General features: G+C 47.2%; 1 protein-coding gene across 2 annotated transcripts in view; it reads right to left on the reverse strand.

Moving 5' to 3' along the window:
• Positions 1-22248, reverse strand: part of LOC123761547 (glutamyl aminopeptidase) — a 705879-nt gene that overhangs the window by 81567 nt on the left and 602064 nt on the right. For both annotated transcript variants that reach the window (XM_069330802.1, XM_069330803.1), the window contains exons 8-9: positions 12953-13050; positions 7696-7830 (exon numbers count right to left, since the gene is read on the reverse strand). In XM_069330802.1, coding sequence (XP_069186903.1) covers positions 7696-7830; positions 12953-13050 — 233 coding nt within the window. The remainder of the gene's footprint in view (positions 1-7695; positions 7831-12952; positions 13051-22248) is intronic.

A 22248-nucleotide genomic window follows, 5' to 3' on the forward strand; every position in this document is an offset into this window, starting at 1 on the left:
TGACCTGACCCTCCACACTGTACATGACCTGACCCTCGACACTGTACATGACCTGACCCTCCACACTGTACATGACCTGACCCTCCACACTGTACATGACCTGACCCTCCACACTGTACGGGACCTGACCCTCCACACTGTACATGACCTGACCCTCCACACTGTACATGACCAGACCCTCCACACTGTACGGGACCTGACCCTCCACACTGTACATGACCTGACCCTCCACACTGTACATGACCTGACCCTCCACACTGTACATGACCTGACCCTCCACACTGTACATGACCTGACCCTCGACACTGTACATGACCTGACCCCCCACACTGTACATGACCAGACCCTCCACACTGTATGGGACCTGACCCTCCACACTGTATGGGACCTGACCCTCCACACTGTATGGGACCTGACCCTCCACACTGTATGGGACCTGACCCTCCACACTGTACATGACCAGACCCTCCACACTGTATGGGACCTGACCCTCCACACTGTATGGGACCTGACCCTCCACACTGTACATGACCTGACCCTTCACACTGTACAACACCTGACCCTCCACACTGTACATGACCTGACCCTCCACACTGTACGGGACCTGACCCTGCACACTGTACAGGACCTGACCCTTCACACTGTACGGGACCTGACCCTCCACATTGTACAGGACCTGGCCCTCCACACTGTACATGACCTGACCCTCCACACTGTACGGGACCTGACCCTCCACACTGTACATGACCGGACCCTCCACACTGTACAGGACCTGACCATCCACACTGTATGGGACCTGACCCTCCACACTGTATGGGACCTGACCCTCCACACTGTTCAGGACCTGACCCTCCACACTGTACAGGACCTGACCCTCCACACTGTACAGGACTTGACCCTCCACACTGTACAGGACCTGACCCTCCACACTGTACAGGACCTGACCCTCCACACTGTACAGGACCTGACCCTCCACATTGTACAGGACCTGACCCTCCACACTGTACATGACCTGACCCTCCACACTGTACATGACCTGACCCTCCACACTGTACAGGACCTGACCCTCCACACTGTACAGGACCTGACCCTCCACACTGCATGGGACCTGACCCTCCACACTGTACAGGACCTGACCCTCCACACTGCATGGGACCTGACCCTCCTCACTGTATAGGACCTGACCCTCCACACTGTACATGACCTGACCCTCCACACTGTACAGGACCTGACCCCCCACACTGTATATGACCTGACCCTCCACACTGTACGGGACCTGATCCTCCACACTGTATGGGACCTGACCCTCCACACTGTACAGGACCTGACCCTCCACACTGTATAGGACCTGACCCTCCACACTGTACAGGACCTGAGCCTCCACACTGTACATGACCTGACCCTCCACACTGTATGGGACCTGACCCTCGACACTGTACAGGACCTGACCCTCAAAACTTTACGGGACCTGATCCTCCACACTGTATGGGACCTGACCCTTCACACTGTATGGGACCTGACCCTCCACACTGTATGGGACCTGACCCTCCACACTGTACATGACCTGCCCTCCACACTGTACAGGACCTGACCCTCCACACTGTATGGCACCTGACCCTCCACACTGTATGGGACCTGACCCTCCACACTGTATGGAACCTGACCCTCCACACTGTACATGACCTGACCCTCCACACTGTACATGATCTGACCCTCCACACTGTACATGACCTGACCCTCCACACTGTACGGGACCTGACCCTCCACACTGTACATGACCTGACCCTCCACACTGTATGGGACCTGACCCTCCACACTGTATGGGAACTGACCCTCCACACTGTACATGACCTGACCCTCTACACTGTACATGACCTGACCCTCCACACAGTACAGGACCTGACCCTCCACACTGTACGGGACCTGACCCTCCACACTGTACATGACCTGACCCTCCACACTGTACATGACCTGACCCTCCACACTGTACAGGACCTGACCCTCCACACTGTACATGACCTGACCCTCTACACTGTACATGACCTGACCATCCACACTGTACATGATCTCACCCTCCACACTGTACAGGACCTGACCCTCCACACTGTACATGACCTGACCCTCCACACTGTACAGGACCTCACCCTCCACACTGTACATGACCTGACCCTCCACACTGTACAGGACCTGACCCTCCACACTGTACATGACCTCACCCTCCACACTGTACATGACCTGACCCTCTACACTGTACATGACCTGACCCTCCACACTGTACATGACCTCACCCTCCACACTGTACAGGACCTGACCCTCCACACTGTACATGACCTGACCCTCCACACTGTACAGGACCTGACTCTTCACACTGTACATGACCTGACCCTCTACACTGTACATGACCTGACCCTCCACACTGTACAGGACCTGACCCTCCACACTGTACAGGACCTGACCCTCCACACTGTACAGGACCTGACCCTCCACACTGTACAGGACCTGACCCTCCACACTGTACAGGACCTGACCCTCCACACTGTACGGGACCTGACCCTCCACACTGTACGGGACCTGACCCTCCACACTGTACATGACCTGACCCTCCACACTGTACATGACCTGACCCTCTACACTGTACATGACCTGACCCTCCACACTGTACATGACCTGACCCTCCACACTGTACAGGACCTGACCCTCCACACTGTACATGACCTGACCCTCCACACTGTACGGGACCTGACCCTCCACACTGTATGGGACCTGACCCTCCACACTGTATGGGACCTGACCCTCCACACTGTACATGACCTGACCCTCCACACTGTACAGGACCTGACCCTCCACACTGTACATGACCTGACCCTCCACACTGTACATGACCTGACCCTCCACACTGTATAGGACCTGACCCTCCACACTGTATGGGACCTGACCCTCCACACTGTATAGGACCTGACCCTCCACACTGTATAGGACCTGACCCTCCACACTGTACATGACCTGACCCTCCACACTGTATAGGACCTGACCCTCCACACTGTATGGGACCTGACCCTCCACACTGTATGGGACCTGACCCTCCACACTGTATAGGACCTGACCCTCCACACTGTATAGGACCTGACCCTCCACACTGTATGGGACCTGACCCTCCACACTGTATAGGACCTGACCCTCCACACTGTATAGGACCTGACCCTCCACACTGTATGGGACCTGACCCTCCACACTGTATGTTACCTGACCCTCCACACTGTATAGGACCTGACCCTCCACACTGTATGGGACCTGACCCTCCACACTGTATGTGACCTGACCCTCCACACTGTATGGGACCTGACCCTCCACACTGTATGGGACCTGACCCTCCACACTGTATAGGACCTGACCCTCCACACTGTACATGACCTGACCCTCCACACTGTATAGGACCTGACCCTCCACACTGTATAGGACCTGACCCTCCAACCTGTATGGGGCCTGACCCTCCACACTGTATAGGACCTGACCCTCCACACTGTATAGGACCTGACCCTCCACACTGTATGGGACCTGACCCTCCACACTGTATAGGACCTGACCCTCCACACTGTATAGGACCTGACCCTCCACACTGTATGTGACCTGACCCTCCACACTGTATGTGACCTGACCCTCCACACTGTACATGACCTGACCCTCCACACTGTATGGGACCTGACCCTCCACACTGTATGGGAACTGACCCTCCACACTGTACATGACCTGACCCTCTACACTGTACATGACCTGACCCTCCACACAGTACAGGACCTGACCCTCCACACTGTACGGGACCTGACCCTCCACACTGTACATGACCTGACCCTCCACACTGTACATGACCTGACCCTCCACACTGTACAGGACCTGACCCTCCACACTGTACATGACCTGACCCTCTACACTGTACATGACCTGACCATCCACACTGTACATGATCTCACCCTCCACACTGTACAGGACCTGACCCTCCACACTGTACATGACCTGACCCTCCACACTGTACAGGACCTCACCCTCCACACTGTACATGACCTGACCCTCCACACTGTACAGGACCTGACCCTCCACACTGTACATGACCTCACCCTCCACACTGTACATGACCTGACCCTCTACACTGTACATGACCTGACCCTCCACACTGTACATGACCTCACCCTCCACACTGTACAGGACCTGACCCTCCACACTGTACATGACCTGACCCTCCACACTGTACAGGACCTGACTCTTCACACTGTACATGACCTGACCCTCTACACTGTACATGACCTGACCCTCCACACTGTACAGGACCTGACCCTCCACACTGTACAGGACCTGACCCTCCACACTGTACAGGACCTGACCCTCCACACTGTACAGGACCTGACCCTCCACACTGTACAGGACCTGACCCTCCACACTGTACGGGACCTGACCCTCCACACTGTACGGGACCTGACCCTCCACACTGTACATGACCTGACCCTCCACACTGTACATGACCTGACCCTCTACACTGTACATGACCTGACCCTCCACACTGTACATGACCTGACCCTCCACACTGTACAGGACCTGACCCTCCACACTGTACATGACCTGACCCTCCACACTGTACGGGACCTGACCCTCCACACTGTATGGGACCTGACCCTCCACACTGTATGGGACCTGACCCTCCACACTGTACATGACCTGACCCTCCACACTGTACAGGACCTGACCCTCCACACTGTACATGACCTGACCCTCCACACTGTACATGACCTGACCCTCCACACTGTATAGGACCTGACCCTCCACACTGTATGGGACCTGACCCTCCACACTGTATAGGACCTGACCCTCCACACTGTATAGGACCTGACCCTCCACACTGTACATGACCTGACCCTCCACACTGTATAGGACCTGACCCTCCACACTGTATGGGACCTGACCCTCCACACTGTATGGGACCTGACCCTCCACACTGTATAGGACCTGACCCTCCACACTGTATAGGACCTGACCCTCCACACTGTATGGGACCTGACCCTCCACACTGTATAGGACCTGACCCTCCACACTGTATAGGACCTGACCCTCCACACTGTATGGGACCTGACCCTCCACACTGTATGTTACCTGACCCTCCACACTGTATAGGACCTGACCCTCCACACTGTATGGGACCTGACCCTCCACACTGTATGTGACCTGACCCTCCACACTGTATGGGACCTGACCCTCCACACTGTATGGGACCTGACCCTCCACACTGTATAGGACCTGACCCTCCACACTGTACATGACCTGACCCTCCACACTGTATAGGACCTGACCCTCCACACTGTATAGGACCTGACCCTCCAACCTGTATGGGGCCTGACCCTCCACACTGTATAGGACCTGACCCTCCACACTGTATAGGACCTGACCCTCCACACTGTATGGGACCTGACCCTCCACACTGTATAGGACCTGACCCTCCACACTGTATAGGACCTGACCCTCCACACTGTATGTGACCTGACCCTCCACACTGTATGTGACCTGACCCTCCACACTGTACATGACCTGACCCTCCACACTGTACAGGACCTGACCCTCCACACTGTATGTGACCTGACCCTCCACACTGTATAGGACCTGACCCTCCACACTGTATAGGACCTGACCCTCCACACTGTATGGGACCTGACCCTCCACACTGTACATGACCTGACCCTCCACACTGTACAGGACCTGACCCTCCACACTGTACATGACCTGACCCTCCACACTGTACATGACCTGACCTTCCTCACTGTATAGGACCTGACCCTCCACACTGTATGGGACCTGACCCTCCACACTGTACATGACCTGACCCTCCACACTGTACAGGACCTGACCCTCCACACTGTACATGACCTGACCCTCCACACTGTACATGACCTGACCTTCCACACTGTATAGGACCTGACCCTCCACACTGTATGGGACCTGACCCTCCACACTGTATAGGACCTGACCCTCCACACTGTATAGGACCTGACCCTCCACACTGTACATGACCTGACCCTCCACACTGTATAGGACCTGACCCTCCACACTGTATGGGACCTGACTCTCCACACTGTATGGGACCTGACCCTCCACACTGTATGGGACCTGACCCTCCACACTGTATAGGACCTGACCCTCCACACTGTATAGGACCTGATCCTCCACACTGTATGGGACCTGACCCTCCACACTGTATGTTACCTGACCCTCCACACTGTATAGGACCTGACCCTCCACACTGTATGGGACCTGACCCTCCACACTGTATGTGACCTGACCCTCCACACTGTATGGGACCTGACCCTCCACACTGTATGGGACCTGACCCTCCACACTGTATAGGACCTGACCCTCCACACTGTACATGACCTGATCCTCCACACTGTATAGGACCTGACCCTCCACACTGTATAGGACCTGACCCTCCAACCTGTATGGGACCTGACCCTCCACACTGTATAGGACCTGACCCTCCACACTGTATAGGACCTGACCCTCCACACTGTATAGGACCTGACCCTCCACACTGTATGTGACCTGACCCTCCACACTGTATGGGACCTGACCCTCCACACTGTATGGGACCTGACCCTCCACACTGTATAGGACCTGACCCTCCACACTGTACATGACCTGATCCTCCACACTGTATAGGACCTGACCCTCCACACTGTATGGGACCTGACCCTCCACACTGTATGGGACCTGACCCTCCACACTGTACAGGACCTGACCCTCCACACTGTACAGGACCTGACCCTCCACACTGTATGGGACCTGACCCTCCACACTGTACAGGACCTGACCCTCCACACTGTATGGGACCTGACCCTCCACACTGTACAGGACCTGACCCTCCACACTGCATAAGGACTGTTTACAAAATCTCCCTCAAATACATTGCTCTACTGAACTGTAAAAGATGAATTTTGTTGCTAAGTATCAGCTTAATACTCATAAGATGTGTATCAAGCTTTACCTTGCTAGTGTTGAGTATCATGTTTCTCCTTACTATAGGAAATCTAAACTGCTACTTTGTAACACAAGATGGTACCATGCTGTATAATATGGTACCAAGCCTTACCTTGCTGTAGGATATGGTACCAAACCTTACCTTGCTGTAGGATATGGTACCAAGCCTTACCTTGCTTTAGGATATGGTACCAAGCCTTACCTTGCTGTAGGATATGGTACCAAGCCTTACCTTGCTGTAGGATACGGTACCAAGCCTTACCTTGCTGTAGGATATGGTACCAAACCTTACCTTGCTGTAGGATATGGTACCAAGCCTTACCTTGCTTTAGGATATGGTACCAAACCTTACCTTGCTGTAGGATATGGTACCAAGCCTTACCTTGCTGTAGGATATGGTACCAAGCCTTACCTTGCTGTAGGATATGGTACCAAACCTTACCTTGCTTTAGGATATGGTACCAACCTTACCTTGCTGTAGGATATGGTACCAAGCCTTACCTTGCTGTAGGATATGGTACCAAGCCTTACCTTGCTTTAGGATATGGTACCAAACCTTACCTTGCTGTAGGATATGGTACCAAGCCTTACCTTGCTGTAGGATATGGTACCAAGCCTTACCTTGCTGTAGGATATGGTACCAAACCTTACCTTGCTGTAGGATATGGTACCAAGCCTTACCTTGCTGTAGGATATGGTATCAAATATCTCAGTGATCTCATCAGGATGGTTGACGGGCTGGACGATGGGGTGGGAGGTGAGTTGAGCGTCCAGGAGCATCACTCGCTGTAAGTCGTCAACCAGGAACTGACCTTCCTGCAACACGTGTTGCAAATCAATCAAATGATATTTTAAGTCATGACAGAAAATGATTGATCAAGAAGCTGAGGAAGACACTGAGTGAGCTGAACTCAGCGTTCACCGTCTATAATCAACACAACAAATGCTGAGTTAATTCAATCTAGATTCTAGAGCAAATGTCCCTTTAAGCTGGACGAAATTGGTTCCTAAGCTTTATAAAGTGTTTTAGAGGCCGGGGAAACCCCACAATGGCTTCAACCTTTCCTACCCTGGAAACACAAACCGAAACTGTCTCTATTTTCCGCTCATTACAACTTTTAATAAAGTTGTTACATCTTGGCTTAACGTGTTTATGACGTATTAGAACGTTGTTACAACTTGCTATATTGGTTGTTATAACTGGTTAGGAGGTGTTAAAACTTGTTCGAACGTTGTACCAACATCGTAGTTTCGGTGTGTGTTTGGCGGGTAACTCTCTGTTTCATCTGAAATACCAAAACCAAATAATATTTACACTTTGTTAATTAAGATAAAATATTTTTCTTGACTTATAAATGGACGTAAAAAAAATTATTTTCTAAAATATCTTCATGACACTAGAAATTGCATTATATTGCAAGTATTCAGCCGCGAAGTCACGTTTATAAACCCAATACACTATTTGGCGTGTTTTCCAGAATGGGCGTTTTAACATGTTTACGAACTGAAAAGTTGTGTTTTAAATTCTGCCTACGATCCCGTCTGCGCAGTTGTTCTTCAAATGTTATATCAAACATTTCTCATTTCCTCCATATAAACCTTGCAACACTGTGTAATATTTCGTGTCTGTTTCTGCGTCAGAGACCAAAGTTGACTGTCATGAGTTCTGGAGACTTGTGACTGATCTGTGACACCGAGTGATCTGTCGGGAGCAGCTGGTCAGCAGACACCAAGTGATCTGTGAGGAGCAGCTGGTCAGCAGACACCAAGTGATCTGTCGGAAGCAGCTGGTCAGCAGACACCAAGTGATCTGTCGGGAGCAGCTGGTGAGCAGACACCAAGTGATCTGTGGGGAGCAGCTGGTCAGCAGACACCAAGTGATCTGTGGGGAGCAGCTGGTCAGTGCCAGGGGTCAGCAGACATGGCGTGTGTCTGTGCCAGGTATCACGTCTGTGTCTGTGCCAGGTATCACGTCCGTGTCTGTGCCAGGTATCACGTCCGTGTCTGTGCCAGGTATCACGTCCGTGTCTGTGCCAGGTATCACGTCTGTGTCTGTGCCGGGTATCACGTCTGTGTGTGTGCCGGGTATCACGTCCGTGTCTGTGCCAGGTATCACGTCTGTGTCTGTGCCAGGTATCACGTCCGTGTCTGTGCCAGGTATCACGTCTGTGTCTGTGCCAGGTATCACGTCTGTGTGTGTGCCGGGTATCACGTCCGTGTCTGTGCCAGGTATCACGTCTGTGTCTGTGCCGGGTATCACGTCTGTGTGTGTGCCGGGTATCACGTCCGTGTCTGTGCCAGGTATCACGTCTGTGTCTGTGCCGGGTATCACGTCTGTGTGTGTGCCGGGTATCACGTCCGTGTCTGTGCCAGGTATCACGTCCGTGTCTGTGCCAGGTATCACGTCTGTGTCTGTGCTGGGTATCACGTCTGTGTCTGTGCCAGGTATCACGTCCGTGTCTGTGCCAGGTATCACGTCTGTGTCTGTGCCAGGTATCACGTCTGTGTCTGTGCTAGGTATCACGTCTGTGTGTGTGTGCCAGGTATCACGTCTGTGTCTGTGCTGGGTATCACGTCTGTGTCTGTGCCGGGTATCACGTCCGTGTCTGTGCCAGGTATCACGTCCGTGTCTGTGCCAGGTATCACGTCCGTGTCTGTGCCAGGTATCACGTCTGTGTCTGTGCCAGGTATCACGTCTGTGTCTGTGCCAGGTATCACGTCTGTGTGTGTGTGCCCAGCGTTATGAACCTGCAGGTGTGTTAATGAGGCAGACCTGCCTCTGTGGCAGTTTTGCACACCTGACCAAATATATGAGTCAGGTAAATTAATTATACCAAGCAAATGTCAGTAATTATGACTAAGCAAAGTAAAGCAGAGGGCAAGCATCTTAAGGAAGCGAGGTAAGATAAGATGTCGACAGTATGCTACGAGACGTGACGTGGGCGGAGGACTTAAGACCTCACCTGAGGTGTGAGAGTCGACGGAGACGGACGTACGTCGTTGTCTCCTCATGAAGGAGAAGTTTGTAGTTCATGGTGAAGAGTTTGAGAGAAAGGTGCGTGATTAACGTGAGTAAGCTGTTGAGGGCGCCATGCAACATCTCTGTTATCGTGATAACGATGTAGGGGCGGCCTGAAGCCAGTGGGGTGGTCGTGCCTGTGGGGACTTACTGCCTGTAAATCCTTTAAGTGGATAGACTGGGCAGCTCTTCCAGTGTGGCACCTGTTAGATAACCTCTCGCGCTTACGGTCAGGACGGGTAGGAGCCGATAGTGGCTCGTCCAGAGGAATTTGTGGCAAACCAGGTAGGGCGCCATATTTGGGGCTGACCAGGTAGGGCGCCATATTTGGGGCTGACCAGGTAGGGCGCCATATTTGGGGCTGACCAGGTAGGGCGCCATATTTGGGGCCGACCAGGTAGGGCGCCATATTTGGGGCTGACCAGGTAGGGCGCCATATTTGGGGCCGACAAGGTAGGGCGCCATATTTGGGGCCGACAAGGTAGGGCGCCATATTTGGGGCCGACCAGGTAGGGCGCCATATTTGGGGCCGACAAGGAAGGGCGCCATATTTGGGGCCGACAAGGTAGGGCGCCATATTTGGGGCCGACCAGGTAGGGCGCCATATTTGGGGCCGACAAGGTAGGGCGCCATATTTGGGGCCGACCAGGTAGGGCGCCATATTTGGGGCCGACCAGGTAGGGTGCCATATTTGGGGCCGACCAGGTAGGGCGCCATATTTGGGGCCGACCAGGTAGGGCGCCATATTTGGGGCCGACCAGGTAGGGTGCCATATTTGGGGCCGACCAGGTAGGGCGCCATATTTGGGGCCGACCAGGTAGGGTGCCATATTTGGGGCCGACCAGGTAGGGCGCCATATTTGGGCACGACCAGGGAGGGCGCCATATGGTGGATCTTCAAATGTATAGTGGAACTTCAATGGTATAGTGTTACTTCAAGTGTAGTGAACTTCACGTGTATGGTGAAGCCTGTACAGAGGAACTTCATGTATATGTCGGAACTTCAGGTAGCAGTGGTACTTGGCGGACGTGTTCCATCGTCCATGGAGGCAGCAGTAATATTGGAGAGGCTGCAGGAGTAACTACTTAATTTGGGGACCCATTGACATATGGTCCCAGTGGTGGTCCTCGGGATGTAATACACATTTATATGGACTCCATTATTGTTTGAGGGAGTGCATGAAGTCATATGTTATGACGCAGTGTAAGGTGAGGGCGTTAATATTGTCTTGTTTGAGTTATATGCAGGTGCCCCGCCCAGACGGTGACGGGGGGGGGGGGGCCAAGATTAAGCACCAGCCGAGTGTTCTGTAGTTGTGGGAAAGCTGATATTATATTAGCCTGATGCTTGTTTCTTGCACCTGATGATACTATGCTGTTATTCTTCAGTCTTTGTATTATTATAATAAATGTTTGTCTGTAGACAACTTGTAGTGAACTTGTCCTAGTGAGAATATCTAGGAGAGAGAGAGAGAGAGAGAGAGAGAGAGAGAGAGAGAGAGAGAGAGAGAGAGAGACAGAGACAGACAGACAGACAGACAGACAGACAGACAGACAGACAGACAGACAGACAGACAGACAGACAGACAGACAGACAGACAGACAGAGGAGGGAGGAAGAGAGAGAGAGAGAGAGAGAGAGAGAGAGAGAGAGAGAGAGAGAGAGAGAGAGAGAGAGAGAGAGAGAGAGAGAGAGAGAGAGAGAGAGAGAGAGAGAGAGAGACAGACAGACAGACAGACAGACAGACAGACAGACAGACAGACAGACAGAGGAGGGAGGAAGAGAGAGAGAGAGAGAGAGAGAGAGAGAGAGAGAGAGAGAGAGAGAGAGAGAGAGAGAGAGAGAGAGAGAGAGAGAGAGAGAGAGAGAGACAGACAGACAGACAGACAGACAGACAGACAGACAGACAGACAGACAGACAGACAGACAGACAGAGGAGGGAGGAAGAGAGAGAGAGAGAGAGAGAGAGAGAGAGAGAGAGAGAGAGAGAGAGAGAGAGAGAGAGAGAGAGAGAGAGAGAGAGAGAGGATGAGAGAGAGAGAGAGAGAGAGAGAGAGAGAGAGAGAGAGAGAGAGAGAGAGAGAGAGAGAGAGAGAGAGAGAGAGAGAGAGAGAGGATGAGAGAGAGAGAGAGAGAGAGAGAGAGAGAGAGAGAGAGAGAGAGAGAGAGAGAGAGAGAGAGAGAGAGAGAGAGAGAGAGAGAGAGAGAGGGGGGGGGGTATATCACAGTGGCTCCGTGGATGTGTACCCATGATAATTGACCAGTTCTGAGCTGATTCCCCAAACAGTATGAGCGTGAGCCCCTTTCTCCATAGTTAAGATCAGTAAAGTGTGACTCTCCAGGGCGTGCTCCGTTGGTGTTGACTGTAGTGGGTGTTGGGTTTAGTGTGTTCTATATATAATATCGGCGGTGAACGATATTTATGTTGGGACCTCCTTATACCAGGTATCACGTCTGTGTCTGAATTTACCTATAATATAAGTATGTGGCCTTACCAATAGTATCAGTACCTGGACTTACCCATAGCATCAGTACCTGGACTTACCCATAGCATCAGTACCTGGACTTACCCATAGCATCAGTACCTGGACTTACCCATAGTATCAGTACCTGGACTTACCCATTGCATGAGTAACAGGACTTACCCATAGCATCAGTACCTGGACTTACCCATAGTATCAGTACCTGGACTTACCCATTGCATGAGTAACAGGACTTACCCATAGCATCAGTACCTGGACTTACCCATAGTATCAGTAACAGGACTTACCCATAGCATCAGTAACAGGACTTACCCATAACATCAGTACCTGGACTTACCCGTAGCATCAGTACCTGGACTTACCCATAGCATCAGTACCTGGACTTACCCAGAGCATCAGTACCTGGACTTACCCACAGTATCAGTAACAGGACTTACCATGTCCCAGTCCGTCTCATAGTTGGCGACGCCCTTGTACTCGAGGTAGCTGGCGAAGCCCTCGTTGAGCCACAGGTCGTCCCACCAGGCCAGCGTCACTGCCCGCCCCAACACACACAACATTACCACAACATTATCACAATATTACCACAACATTACCTTAATATTACCACAACATTATCACAACATTATCACAACATTACCACAACATTCCCCATAACAGGGAAGACTGGTTTTTATTATATTGGGGAAATTTCTGTGGAAACCTTTTCAGCTGTACCTTCACAAGTACTTATTGCACAATAAATACACAAAATTTAATTTTTTTGAGAGATGAATAAGGGAAATATATATATATATATATATATATATATATATATATATATATATATATATATATATATATATATATATATATATATATATGTCGTACCTAATAGCCAGAACGCACTTCTCAGCCTACTATTCAAGGCCCGATTTGCCTAATAAGCCAAGTTTTCATGAAATAATGTTTTTTCGTCTACCTAACCTACCCAACCTAACCTAACCTAGCTTTTTTTGGCTACCTAACCTAACCTTACCTATAAATATAGGTTAGGTTAGGTTAGGTAGGGTTGGTTAGGTTCGGTCATATATCTACGTTAATTTTAACTCCAATAAAAAAAAATTGACCTCATACATAGAGAAAAGGGTTGCTTTATCATTTCATAAGAAAAAAATTATAGTAAATATATTAATTCAGGAAAACTTGGCTTATTAGGCAAATCGGGCCTTGAATAGTAGGCTGAGAAGTGAGTTCTGGCTACTAGGTACGACATATATATATATATATATATATATATATATATATATATATATATATATATATATATATATATATATATATATATATATATATATATATATATGACAATGTCTGACGACGGAGGAAGAATTGAAACAGGAATTTCCTTAAGTGCTTTCGTATTTTAATAAAACATTTTCAGAAGAAATGATTTACAAGTCAGTAAGTTTGGACATATATAGGCAGGGCATATTTTGTCTAATGCTTTGTTTGTTCATTAGTCAGAAAATTCTCACCAAATTGATTGAGAGATAGCTTGTTCAATCACGAATTGTAGAAAATTACTCTCAATAGGAACATAATTGAATCTGCTTTAATACAGATTACAGAATCATGTAATTTGAACAATAGCAGTAGTTTATATAATTTAGATCCATTTTTTATTGATCAGCTGAAGGACGATTTGAGTAGGATCATTGATACACATTTGTCTCACTAATTCATTGTTAATATCCACTATATTATGCTATTATTATCCATGCATGTGCCTATTGGCCCATATGATGCAGCTCCTATTTATATCCACCTAATCCCATTCACATATTTGTCATTGTACCTCACTTCACTTCACCTCTCTCTCCTGCCTATATATGTACAAACTTACTGACTTGTAAAGCCTTCCTTCTGAAGATGTATTATTAAAATAGGAAAGTACATAAGGAAATTCCTGTTTCAATTCTTCTTTTCGTTGTCTGACATTGTCACATTTTTCATCACGTGTTAATTTTCGTGATCTATACACACTCAAACACACACACACACACACACACACACTAGGTGAGTACACTCACACACACACACACACACACACACACACACACACACACACACACACACACACACCTGGCACACGCACTAGGGGACACAGGTGGAAACTGAGTGCCCAAATGAGCCACAGAGATATTAGAAAGAACTTTTTTAGTGTCAGAGTGGTTGACAAATGGAATGCATTAGGAAGTGATGTGGTGGGGGCTGACTCCACACAGTTTCAAGTGTAGATATGATAGAGTCCAATAGGCTCAGGAACCTGTACACCTGTTGATGGACAGTTGAGAGGCGGGACCAAAGAGCCAGAGCTCAATATATATATATATATATATATATATATATATATATATATATATATATATATATATATATATATATATATATATATATAATCAATTATTAATCAATTATTATATAATAGAATTATTAATCTTACTTTTTCGGTCATATTTAATAATATATGTGTACAGGAAAGACTGCTACCAAAATATACTTATATATATATATATACTAATATATATATATATATTAGTATATATACTATATATACTAAATATACTAATATATATATATATATATTAGTATATTTTGGTAGCAGTCTTTCCTGTAGACATATATTATTAAATATGACCGAAAAAGTAAGATTAATAATTCTAACACGAATTTTCTCTATCTTACGTTTCTTTTCACTGTTGATGGTAATTCAAAGATCAATTCTCCAAAATTCATTTTTATTTCTAGTCTGACGCGACACTTGAGCGCGTTTCGTAAAACTTATTACATTTTCAAAGACTTTAGTTTACAAACACACAACTGAAACTGAATAGAGCTTGCACATCTTCGAGTTTATATCTACATTTGGGGGGGGGGGGTATATCACAGTGGCTCCGTGGATGTGTGCCCATGATAATTGACCAGTTCTGAGCTGATTCCCCAAACAGTATGAGGGTGAGCCACTTTGTCCATAGTTAAGATCAGTAAAGTGTGACTCTCCAGGGCGTGCTCCTGGGGGAGCACTTGGGGACTGTAAGCCTCAAAAAACCCAGTATATAGGCAAGACAACAACATCTCTTTCCAGGCGTTTAACGACGCATAAGCAACAGGGGCTCCATTAAGGAACATATAATCTCTTCCCACAAACAAACCATCACCAGAGAAATCTTAGCAAACAACACAGAAATCATCGATAGATACAGCGATAGCAGGCGGCTAGACGTCTGCGAGGCACTACACATCAAGAAGTCAACACCATCAATCAACAGCCAATTAATGCACAACTATATTCTACCCACTTCAAGACTCCGCTCCAATATAGAAGCATCAAGAAATATGGACCAATAGGCTTTCTACAATTACTTCCATTTAATACCCATTGTTTCGTGTTCTGTCTTGTGTTTGAATTTAATACCCATTGTTGAAAGTTTGTTTTCACCTCATCCACCTCACCCAAATGTAGATATAAACTCGAAGATGTGCAAGCTCTATTCAGTTTCAGTTGTGTGTTTGTAAACTAAAGTCTTTGAAAATGTAATAAGTTTTACGAAACGCGCTCAAGTGTCGCGTCAGACTAGAAATAAAAATGAATTTTGGAGAATTGATCTTTGAATTACCATCAACAGTGAAAAGAAACGTAAGAAAGATAGAGAAAATTCGTGTTAGAATTATTAATCTTACTTTTTCGGTCATATTTAATAATATATGTCTACAGGAAAGACTGCTACCAAAATATACTAATATTAAAACGCACGACCCAGCAGCAAAGAATCAAGCTTTCACGATAAAATATCGCCAAGATCTGATTCGTGATCAGATATACAAGGCAGAAAATGAAATCAAAGACAACAAAGCGCAACTACTTCATGCTACAAACGAATGGAGAAACAGCAACATCGACGAAAGTCTCCGTACCTGCATTGAACAACACCTCGACATCCTCACAGACCGACATCACCTCAGCACTGAAACAAGGATAATCAAGAAACTAACAACGTTATATGGAGGATCTATGGCAATTCCACGACCAAGAGATGGCTTCCTGAACCTTGCAGGAATCAACCTCACTGAGGACCAAGTCACTCTCCTAAATCTGGGCATAAACTGTCACGTTATGTCCAGACCGAGTGAGATGGCCCGGTAAGTGGAGTTGGAGATTCTGTTGGACGACATATTCGACCTCGAAGCACAAAAGAAGGTCACCACCAAAGATACCTTACAAGCAGAACTTATTGCGGAAGGAGGAAAGAATCGAAGCAACTACAGAAGCACCATACTGTCCCCCGAGCTCAAAGCGGCAGCTAAGAGCCTTCGTGAGAACAAGGAGATAGTTGTCAGAAGAGGCGACAAGTCGCCAATATACGTCATTCTTAAAAAAGACGAATATCTGGCGAAAATGAACCTCATACTCTCTGACCAAACTAAATTCCAAAGGGTAACGAAGGACACTACAGCCGAACTGAAAGCAAAGGTCAACAAATTGATCGAAACTGTGAACGCCAAGAAATCTGGACTCCACCTGCCAAAGATTATTGGGGAATATAAACCTGGATATGCGTATGGAAATGTCAAGACACACAAGCCTGGAAACCCACTTCGGCCAATCATCAGCCAGATACCCACACCCACGTACAGACTGGCGAAACGACTCAACGGCCTGCTGACTCCTTATGTCCCTTGCGCCTTCAGCCTGAAGTCTCCAAAGTAATTTGTTGACTTGCTGTGGGGAACACGGGCCAAAGGGATACGAGCCTTGTTGGACGTAGAATCTCTGTTTACCAACGTACCTGTGGATGAAACAATCGGGATGATAGCCGACAGAGTGTACTGTGATTCGGCCTGTACTCCTCTTGACATACCAAAAAACAGTCTAAGGAAACTACTCCAAGCTTGTACTAAAGAGGCACCCTTCTTGAGCCCGGATGGACACATGTATAAGCAAGTAGATGGGGTTGCCATGGGTTCTCCCCTAGGTGTCCTGTTTGCAAACTTCTACATGGGTACCATCGAGCAAAAAGTCTTAGTCGACATGAACTTGAAACCGGCCATATACTGCAGGTATGTTGACGACATTTTTACACAGGTACCTGATGTCAGACATCTGCAGGAGCTGAAGGAGGCATTTGAGCAGAATTCTGTGTTGCGTTTCACTTACGAGATGGAGAAGGATGGGAAGCTGCCCTTTCTAGATGTAACAGTCATGGAAAGGAGCGGAGTTTTACACACTGCAGTCTACACTAAGGAAACAAACATAGGAATGTGCCTGAATGCCAACAGCGACTGCCCGCACAGGTACAAGAAGAGTGTTGTTAACGCTTATGTCGACCGTGCTCTCAGCCACAGCTCAGAAAGGAAGCAAGTCGACGAAGAACTATGTAGGGTAAGGCAGGTCCTAGTCAACAACGGTTTCTCCAATGGTTTTGTGGAAGACATCATAAGAAGGAAAGTGAAACGCCATGCTACCTCTGAAGAGACAATTAACACAACACCTATACCCCCTATTAGACTGTTTTACAGGAACTTCTTTTCCACAGCCCATAAAATGGAGGAAAGGGTCCTGAAAGATATTGTCAGTAGAAACGTTATCCCTACAGACAAAAATCAAAAGATACAACTGACGATTTACTATAAAACCAGAAAAACGGCCAGCCTACTAATGAGAAACTCTCCAGACACAAAGCAGAACGCTTTAAAAGAGACCAACGTCGTCTTTGTCTTCAAATGCCCTCTTGGGGACTGTAAGCCTCATAAAACCCAGTATATAGGCAAGACAACAACATCTCTTTCCAGGCGTTTAACGATGCATAAGCAACAGGGCTCCATTAAGGAACATATAATCTCTTCCCACAAACAAACCATCACCAGAGAAATCTTAGCAAACAACACAGAAATCATCGATAGATACAGCGATAGCAGGCGGCTAGACGTCTGCGAGGCACTACACATTAAGAAGTCAACACCAGCAATCAACAGCCAATTAATGCACAACTATATTCTACCCACCTCAAGACTCCACTCCAATATAGAAGCATCAAGAAATATGGACCAATAGGCTTTCTACAATTACTTCCATTTAATACCCATTGTTTCATGTTCTGTCTTGTGTTTGAATTTAATACCCATTGTTGAAAGTTTGTTTTCACCTCATCCACCTCACCCAAATGTAGATATAAACTCGAAGATGTGCAAGCTCTATTCAGTTTCAGTTGTGTGTTTGTAAACTAAAGTCTTTGAAAATGTAATAAGTTTTACGAAACGCGCTCAAGTGTCGCGTCAGACTAGAAATAAAAATGAATTTTGGAGAATTGATCTTTGAATTACCATCAACAGTGAAAAGAAAAGTAAGAAAGATAGAGAAAATTCGTGTTAGAATTATTAATCTTACTTTTTCGGTCATATTTAATAATATATGTCTACAGGAAAGACTGCTACCAAAATATACTAATATATATATATATATATATATATATATATATATATATATATATATATATATATATATATATATATATATATATATATATATATGTGTGTATATTTATATATATGTATATAATTATAAATTATATTTATAATTATAAAATTACCATTATAAAATATGACAGTTCTTGTGGGGTTGGAGACCACATGCCTGGGGATAGACTCACTACATTTTGCAGGTAAATTAATTATGAAGTAAGAACATCAAGTCATTATGGATATATCACTTGGAAGGGATAGATATGGGATAGGATGGAGGTAAGGAATTAAATCATATACAATAATATATAATAATTTAAATATATATATAATAATATATAATATTTTAATTATATATATAATAATATATAATATTTTAATTATATATATAATAATATATAATATTTTAATTATATATATAATAATATATAATAATTATATATTATTATATATTATCATTTGGAGAGGGGGGCCTGCTGCAAGGGCAACGCTTCTCTTTCATGTCGACCTACCCAGACTTTGCACCCTGGAAAGGACACTCCAGCCTCGCCTCACAGCGTCGAAACAAGACAGGAAGCGACAGTCCACCGGTTTTAAGTCTTCTGCTCGATTTGCGAAGAGTGTGACGCCAGGGGTTGCTTCCGACGGTGGGAGGGGTCATCTTGCCCCACTGGGCAGCTACTGCCCGCCTCAAGCTGGGCAAACCCCAGCCAATAAGGTGTTGCCTGGCCACGGTCCGTTAACCTTACTGGGTGCGTGGGGTTTAGGGTGAAAACCGACAAGTGGACCAACAACTTTGCACCAAGCAACTCCAAATCCAGAAAGAAAATATCAACTGCCCTTAAGCTGGTCACATGGAACGTCAGGACACTGACACCAGGCTTCTCTGACGACCTGCAAGAAATCAACGACGCCCGAAAAACAGCAATCATCGATAGGGAGCTGAACAAAGTGCATATGGATATTGTTGCTCTCCAAGAGACCAGGCTCCCAGGATCAGGATCTGTGAGAGAGAGGACCTTCTCTTTCTGTCAAAGAAAACCTCCAAATGAAACCAAAGAACATGGTGTGGGATTTGCCGTCAGAAATGCACTATTGGGGCACATTATACCACCGACAGAGGAGAACCGAACGAATTTTGTCTCTCCAACTGCACTTCCAAGCAGGACCAGTCAGTGTAATTAGTTCATATGCACCAACCCTGACTTCTCCAGCAGAGGCGAAGGAAAAATTCTACAATGACCTCAGTAGAGTCATTGCGAGAATCCCTGTAAAAGAGTCACTGTTCATCCTCGGCGACTTCAATGCCGATCAAAACTTTTGGACCACTTGTCTGGGTCAATTCGGCATAGGGAGGATGAATGAGACCGGGCAACGTCTGCTAGAACTCTGCTGCCTTCATGGTCTCTGTGTCACCAACACGTTCTTTGGCACAAAGCCTCAACACAGAGTCTCTTGGAGACACCCCAGATCCAAGCACTGGCACCAGCTTGACCTGATTCTTACCATGACACGGGTCATGGGACAAGGAGTGGACTTCCCACCTGATATCGGTATCTCCGATTACAAACTGAAAGATGTTCACGACTTCGTTTACCTGAGCTCCACAATCTCTGACTCCTCCGCTCTCGACACGGAGCTAAACAATCGCATCGGTAAGGCATCTACTACCATGTCCAGACTGACAATGAGAGTGTGGGCCAACAATAAGCTGCCCAAGTACACATTGATCCAGGTTTACAGAGGCTGTGTCCTGAGCACTCTCCTCAACCTGTCCCCTTAAAAAGAACGTCGCTTTTGGCCGTTTGCCCGTATGGCCGAATTTGGACGTAATTTGAAAATGAAAAAAAAATGAAAATAAATTTGGGATTTTTTTTCCACAACAGTAAGTTAAGGGTCCTCTGATAGGTTAGGTGGGCAGGAAATTCTCATAAGTTTCAAAACGTTATGATAAACGTTAATTTAAAGTGTCCTCTCATAACCTCTGTGCGTACGCCGGACGACTCAAATAGAAAACGGAACAGAACGTCACTTTTATGAGTCGATTTCATTTCAAATTACGTCCAAATTTGGCCATAGCGCGCATACGAGCGAAAAGTGACATTATTTTTAAGAGGACGGGTTGCTCTCCGATATGGCAGTAAGTCTTGGACACTTCACGCCCGTCAGGAAAGACAGCTGAACGCCTGCCACATGTGCTGCCTCCGATATATCTTTGACATCACCTGGCAGGACAAGGTGACAAACAACAATGTCCTGGGGAAAGCAAGAATCACCAGCATGTACACAATGCTGAAGCAGAGACGAATGCGCTAGCTCGGGCACGTTGTGCGAATGGGCGACGGCAGGATCCCCAAGGATCTCCTGTATGGAGAGCTGAGGCAGGGAAAGCGTCCAACAGGCAAGCCCCAGCTACGGTACAAAGACGTATGCAAGAGGGACCTGAAAGTCATGGACGTCGATCTTGCTACATGGGAAACACTGACTGCAGACCGTTCAGCCTGGGGGCATACCAGGAACCAGGAGCCAGGAGCCAGCAACCAGGAACAAGGAACCAGGAACCAGGAGCCAGGAACTAGGAACCAGGAGTCAGCAACCAGCAACCAGGAACCAGGAGCCATGAACCAGGAACCAGGAACCAAGAGCCAGCAACCAGGAGCCATCAACTAGGAGCCAGCAACCAGGAACCAGGAACCAGGAACCAGGAACCAGGAGCCAGGAACCAGGAGGCAGGAACCAGGAACCAGGAACCAGGAGCCAGGAACCAGCAGCCTGGAACCAGGAGCCTTGAACCAGGAGCATTGAAGCAGGAACCATGAGCCTGGAACCAGGATTCAGGAACCAGGAGCCTGGAACCAGGAACCAGGAGCCAGGAACTAGGAACCAGGAACCAGGAACCAGCTCAGTGGTACGAGGTCCTATACAAAAGAATAGTTCCCCCTTACTGTGGTAGAGCACATCACCCCAGCCTCCTGTGTGGATAGTGCTTTTGGTAACTATGAGCGCCATAGTACAAATATTAACTTACTAAAAATAGATATAGTAGAACTTTGTAAAATTCACTTTCATTGAGTCCAAAAAAATAACCTAAAAAAATACCTTAAATATTCGTAGGCCTAGTATAACATGCTAGGAACTATATTAGGCCTCAGATAGCATGTATTAGGCCTAGGAAGGTTAGGTTAGGGTAGTTTAGTTGTCTTTGCGACATATATAGAAAATCGTTTTCCGG

This window comes from Procambarus clarkii, chromosome 24 (assembly GCF_040958095.1).
Source record: "Procambarus clarkii isolate CNS0578487 chromosome 24, FALCON_Pclarkii_2.0, whole genome shotgun sequence".
NCBI classification, from domain to species: domain Eukaryota; kingdom Metazoa; phylum Arthropoda; class Malacostraca; order Decapoda; family Cambaridae; genus Procambarus; species Procambarus clarkii.